The sequence below is a fragment of the Salvia miltiorrhiza genome, chromosome 2, assembly GCF_028751815.1.
Source record: "Salvia miltiorrhiza cultivar Shanhuang (shh) chromosome 2, IMPLAD_Smil_shh, whole genome shotgun sequence".
Taxonomy (NCBI): Eukaryota; Viridiplantae; Streptophyta; class Magnoliopsida; order Lamiales; family Lamiaceae; genus Salvia; species Salvia miltiorrhiza.
In genome coordinates, this window is record NC_080388.1 from 69,843,264 (window position 1) to 69,850,116 (window position 6,853).

Sequence of the window (6,853 nt, forward strand, 5' to 3'; positions counted from 1 at the left end):
AGTTCGAGCCCAAAAGTATAAGTTCATATCATTTTTGCAAATTTCATGAAAGGTGCGAACTCTTTTTTTTTTTTTGCTTTATTATATAGGTCGGGTCATTTGCTTTAAAAATTGGGCCATAAATTACAATTAACCCATGAATAACCAAGTGATGTAACACGTATACGTAGTAAACATTTGAAAATGAATTTCATATATTTCACGAAGTGTGGATGTGCTATTTCATAGTATAAAATATTGGGATTTTGGCAAATAAAATCATGAACTATTTTAAATTTACAATTTTAACGTGATTTTTGAAGTGTGGCTAATTATGTCATCATCTTTTCAATTTTTGCAATTCAATCCTCCCAGGTTTTTGCGGTCATTGGATTATTAAATTAGAGTTTACGTTGACTAGTTCTTCATGTAATATTTATGTTACGACATCATTTGTAATAAAATTGTTGAATATTAGAAATTATGGTGCAAATACAGGGTGCAATTCGATGCTTTAATTTGGAGAAATTTTTAATTGAAACTGTACGAAACGACATCGTTTAAGCCTCGCAAAAACAATATTCTCTTTACTACTCCACGTAAGCTTCAAATCAACACTTCGGCGACTGGAAAAAAAAAATTGGGGAACAAAATTGCAAAAATTGAAAAGATGGTGATTTAATTTGTCACACTTCAAAAGTCACGTTAAAGTTAAAATTTTGAAATAATTCGTGAATTTATTTGCCAAAATCCCTAAAATATTTTTGTACTCTTTTTGCTATTCATAAAAAATAATATGAAATGTACAAAATGGGTTAAGAAAATGATATGTACAAAATATAGAAAGCATAAAGAGTAATTCGTAATAGTATAACTTATAAACTCTTTAAAAGAAAGAAAAAAATTCAACTTATCTACTAAATCGATACGTGTGGTCGATTATTCTTTTATTTGGATGAATCATATCATAATAATTTAGCATCAAATTTATCCCTTTGTTTGTCAATCCCGTAAGTGGTGATACATCAATAAAAGTAGAATGTTAACATAAATTTAAAACAACTAAAATATTTTAAAATAAATTTTGTTTTCTTAGAAAAGTGATTAAAATACTGTAAAGTAGGTAATCACCACATAAACATATAATGGCTACATTGACATTTTAATGAAAGGTAAAAAGGAAAATTATTGGTTTTGGCCACAAGAGCATAGAATAGATCAAATCGGAAAACATGATAGGTGTGGTTCGTAAATCGCTTAGCCCTAAAGTAATGACTTGCCAACGATGAAATCAACCATAATTATACCTAATTAATACCAACAAAACACAACACTTATTACAAACAACGATCATATTCTCATGCTTTTCAGCACTTTTGATTCTCATGATATAATGATCTGAAAGTCAGAGTTCTCTTTCTGACTTTTGAATATTTTACATTCTGATGTTTTATAATATAATCATTTTCCCCTAAAAATCGCATTAACAATAAACCTATATATATATATATATATATAGGGTGTGGTTCTAGAGAGAACTACATTATTTGTGAGAACGGGAGAACCATCAAATCTAATGCATCCACTGTAAAAATTAATGCATTCGCTGTTAAAATTAATGCACTAAAAAAATTAAAAAAAAATGCTCCCTTCAGGATTCGAACCCAGGATCTGCATTCATCTAACGAGATGATGCATCCACCGTAGATCTTGATGATCGAATGGCTGAAAATGGTTCTCCGGTCTTCTTTTATTTATGGTTCTTTCTTGAACCTCTCCCTATATATATATATATATATATATATATATATATATATATATATATATATATATATATTTCATGATAAAACCTTGCTCAATAAGTAAGAGATGAATTAAACTTAGAAAAAAGGTTAAATATTTTTTTGAATTAGAATTATAAGAGGTATCTGAATATAAAAAAAATTAAATGTTGATCGCTTGCGCGAGTTTTTCATATTTTATTTCATGAATACACAATACGTTATACAAATAAATATATATTAATAAAATAAATCACCGGATTAATTGATAATACTTATAATATATGAATGGAATCTTGCCCGGTGGATCCAACATTTAAAAGAGATCAGTCTTCTTTCCAGAAAAGCAAAAATAAAATAAAAAATGGAAATAAATAAGCCATCTTAAGTAGTTAAGGTTTGTCAGTTGTCAACTGATCAAGAACACAACGAATATGAATCTTCATTATTGGACGGCCCTTTTATACTGATTTTAAAATAATAATAATGCTCGATTGATTTGATGAAACCTAATCAATAATCATTATATTATGTCATCATAATTGGCTTGAAATCAAACAAAATCAATGTAAAATTTGCATTGAAACAATTTATATTATCTGGTGCAACACTATATGGACCTATCCGCCACGTCGACATACCTAACGAGACCGTTGGCCACTGACTTTATTGGCTCCAGCCAGCGACCCCCATAATTATTTATTTATTTCCCTATATTATGGCCCAAATTATAGTCATCAACCTAAACTGCAACTTAAAAGAAATGTAATTTGATTCCCTTCAAAAAATGTAGTAATTTGATTTTAAACCAAGTGGGACAATCTAAAGTGTCCCAACGTTGTCTAAAGTCTAAAAATAATGTCGAATCTGAATTTTCATGAGCCAAACCTTGATGAATATTATTCTTCTTTAAAAAAAAAAAATAGTATTATGAATATATAAATAATAATATTGCTTTGTCAAATGAATAAAAGAATAAAGTAATGTACTTAAAACTGATTTTGATGAAAGACTCTTCTTTGTGAGAGTTTTGGATTCAATTCCGCTTGCATGCGGAGTAGTGATTTCGATTGTGTGCGATTATTTTCTCATTTTTGTGTGGTGTAGAGGTTTCCGCACGCAGGTGATCTATTTAATTATATTTATAAACTTTTTGTAATTTTTATTTTTTTTAAATGATTTTGATGAGATATTCTAGAGTCTTTTTATGATTGCTTTTTGATGTATTATCTGCTGACTGCACTTTCTTAAATAGTTTAAGTTAATTCTTGTAGCAACCTTCCTAGAACACTAGTTTTTAAATAGAGAAATAATCCACTTTAAATTTTGGCTCCTCACGTAAATTTTACGATCCCGAAAAAATAAATTCAGAGGCATTTTTATACTTTAGGTAAACATTGGATACAAAAAGCAACTCTTTAAACATTGGGTCATATTTTAAACTTTTGGCAAAGGTTGGGTGGAATGTTTTTTAAGACTTTAATTAGACAGATGTTGAGATATTTTTGAATATTATCCTAATTCAAGAATTGATTCAGTTGTTTAGTCTCGTGTTGTCAATACGGCAGCTAGAAATAGTACTTTCCCCATCTCATTAAAAGTGACGAATTATTTTATTATACATAAAATAAAGTGAATGTATAAAGTGATAGCACATATATTTTTTTATAAATTAAATTTTGCCATTTATAAAAACAGGTGATCACTTACAGTGTGACAATCCAAAATAGAATACAAGCCACTTTCAATGGAACAAATGGAGTAATATTTTTCAAGTATTCATTGTGATCAATTAGAAATTAAATTTAAAGGTTTAATGACGATGAACTCGAATTTGTTTAATTTTAGGTATTAATCATTCTATCACTACATTAATTTTTTTCTATAAATATCAAGTTACAAGTTTTTTTTAGGTGATCAAGTTACAGGTGTTATTTTTGTGTCTCACAAAACTTTTGCTTCATTTATTTTATTTTCTATCTTCATTACATGAAGACAATAATTTATCCACCGAAGTACATTAAGTAATATGTCTATTAGATACATATAAATTAGGAAAGAATAATATTTACATCTACAGGCTGGTCAAATCTAGAATACACATTTTAATTTTGACATATTAATACCCAATAAGTATATATTTTGTTTCTACTCTAGAACAGATTGAATTATCCAGTACTGAAAAATCTAGTTGGTTTAGCTGTCAAAATTCCACTAGTGAAATGCTGAAGAATTTTTTCCACGTCACTCCTAAATAATGCCGTTTAGGAATTACGAGTAAAACAAAACTTTAAAAAAGTTTAACAATTAAAAACATTCAGCATACTCCAAAGTCCAAAGAAAGAAAAAAAAAAAACTTCAACACCATATGTATTAATATATGGTTTGATTTAATAATTTGTGGTAATAAAATATACTTTAATTACCTAAAATAATCTGCCTCGAAAACAATTACCTTAAATAAACATGAGTTTAATTAAGTTGCTATAAAAACATCTACGAAGGCCAATATTCCCGTTATGTTGAGAATTAAAGGGAATAGACACCTGTTTACCGGCACACCCGGTATCCGGTAGCCCTTCATCAACGCACACTTATATTCCCGTTATATAAGAACTCGCATATTAATATATGTGGGTGAGAGAGAAAGCGACAGCCAGAGCGCATTAGAATTAGGGTTTGCAGGAGGGAGAATCGTCTCCTTCTGCCATTTCTCTTTTCTCTCACATCTCTTTTCATACTTCCTTCGCCTCTCATGGCGTCGCAACTGCAGACAACCACGCCGGAATCCAACCGGAGAGGCGACGATTCAGCCGACGATTTCGTGGAAGCCGCATTCTTCCGCCGCCGGTGCTGCTGCTCGTGGACTTTACCTTGCTACGGAAGGCCGAAGACGAAGAATTGGGAGCGAATTTCGACATCGGAGAGCGAGCGCCACGACGACGGCGGAGAGCGGAGTTGGTGGAGCGACGGAGTGGAGGCGTTTAAGAAGGTGAGGGAATGGTCGGAGCTGGTGGCGGGGCCGAAGTGGAAGACGTTCATCCGGCGGTTCAACAGGGTGCCGCCGCGGTCGAAGTTGGGGAAATTCCAGTACGATCCGTGTAGCTACGCGCTGAATTTCGACCAAGGACCGGGGCAGAACGGTCAACTCGAGGACGACGGGGTTTTCCGGGACTTTCCGTCGCGGTATGCGGCGATTCCGGTGCAGAACAGCCTGTTGTTGAATGACGGTGCGCCGCTCACGTGAGGCGCCTAACTTGCGCCGGGCGCTGGCGTGGCGTGCAGAAAGTCGGTTGGGTTTACCCGTTTTATACTACAAAGGAATCTTGTTGGTTCGGCAGATTATTTTTCTTTTTAGTAAATATATTTAATTTACTTGTAGGCTTTTTTTTAATATTCTTTTAAAAGTTGTCAAATACTACTTGGTGGTTGAATTTAGGGTTAAGTACCAAAAACCCCCCAAACGTTGGGGCCCATATCGCGTATAGGACCCTATAGTCAGGGTCCGCGCTGTTTACTACCTCAACGTGGCTAAATCTAAGCAAATTTCCCCCCAACGTTGGACCCCTATCGCGTATAGGATCATATAGTCAGGTATTAAGTACCAAATACCCCCCAACGGTGACTTAATGCAGGGGGTATTTGGTATTTGAGGGGGGGATTTGCTTAGGTTTAGCCACGTTGAGGTAGTAAACAGCGCGGACCCTGACTATAGGGTCCTATACGCGATAGGGGCCCCAACGTTGGGGGTATTTGGTACTTAACCCTTGAATTTATTCAAAATAATTTTTTTTTTTTTTGCAACACAATTCCTTCTATACATTTATATATAGTACTATATTAGAGGTACTTTGTCGAGTTTTTATCTTGTGGTATTTAATTCCTTTTTTTAGTGCACATTGTCGTTATATATGGTTCAATGAAACACTCTTCCCCTAGTTTCCCCCTATTTTCTCAATCTATATACATATATTAAAGCAAAGAATCTGGCTGTAAAAATTCTCCTCCAAAAATCTCATTAAATTTATTAAGTGATAGTTTTTTTTAAGGGTTAATTACGCCAAAACCCATGAACTTTGGCCCAATTGTTTTGGCCCAATTTCAAATTTTTCCATGAACTTCAATTTTTACCTTCAATTTCCTGAATTTAAACATTTGTTCAATTTTTCCACAATTTTGAGCTCCGGCGAGTACTGAGCTGACTTGGCGTCTACATGGTACTATCGAGATGACATGGCGCCTACTTGGACCGGAAAATTGACACTTGGAAAATAAAAAAAAATAGAAAAATAATAGCAAAACCAAAAAAAAGTTCATCCACCTTCCAGTGGCTGCCATTCCCGTCACCCTTCCCCCAATTCCGGTGGAAGTCCACCAAAGTATCGCCGACCTACTCACCTACGCCGCCGACATCAGCTTGCCATCCTCAAAACACACCCACTCTCTCATCAATGTCAAATATCTAATTGCAGCGCACTAAAAAAGGGGTGAAAATGTCGGGAAGAGGAAATGGGGGCAAAGGTTTGGGGAAAGGCGGAGCTAAGCGGCACAAAAAGGTGCTGCGCGACAACATGCAGGGTATCACTAAGCCGGCCATCCCCTGGCCCTCGCTGCTATATATTTAAGCAACCACCGACTGGGATTGAAAGAAGAAGCTAAGGTGTAAGAGCGGCGACGACTGGAAATTGAGGGTCTGGAAGCGACCCCGTTGCCCTCGGTGGATTTGGAGATCTGCATCGTGCGGGAAGGGGAGGCCTCTTTCCCTTTCCCTTGGAGTAGGCATTTTTAAGAAGAAACTTCAATTGTTCGATTTTCAGATTTCCAGATCTGAGTACTATGCTGAATGGGGCCATCGAATTCCAGAAACTTCAATTCTTCCGGCGAGCTCGACCGAAAAGGGAAGGGAGGCGAAGTCTGTGCAGCAGCTCTGTCGCGTGTGCGGCGGCGACCGGTGAAAGGAAGGGAGTCAGCCGCGGCCACGATCGAGAAGGAAGTCAGGGTTGAGAGACAAAAAGTGGAGAGAGAGAGAGATAAAATACAGGACTAAACGACGTCGTTTTATCCCAACAAAATGATGTCGTTTTATTCATCGT

At 35.1% G+C, this 6,853-nt stretch overlaps 1 protein-coding gene across 1 annotated transcript; it reads left to right on the forward strand.

The window, feature by feature from the left end:
• Positions 1–4,515: 4,515 nt before the first annotated feature.
• Positions 4,516–5,007, forward strand: LOC131009938 (uncharacterized). The gene has a single exon (XM_057937337.1). The coding sequence runs from the start codon at positions 4,516–4,518 to the stop codon at positions 5,005–5,007; it is 492 nt and encodes a 163-aa protein (XP_057793320.1).
• Positions 5,008–6,853: the final 1,846 nt, after the last annotated feature.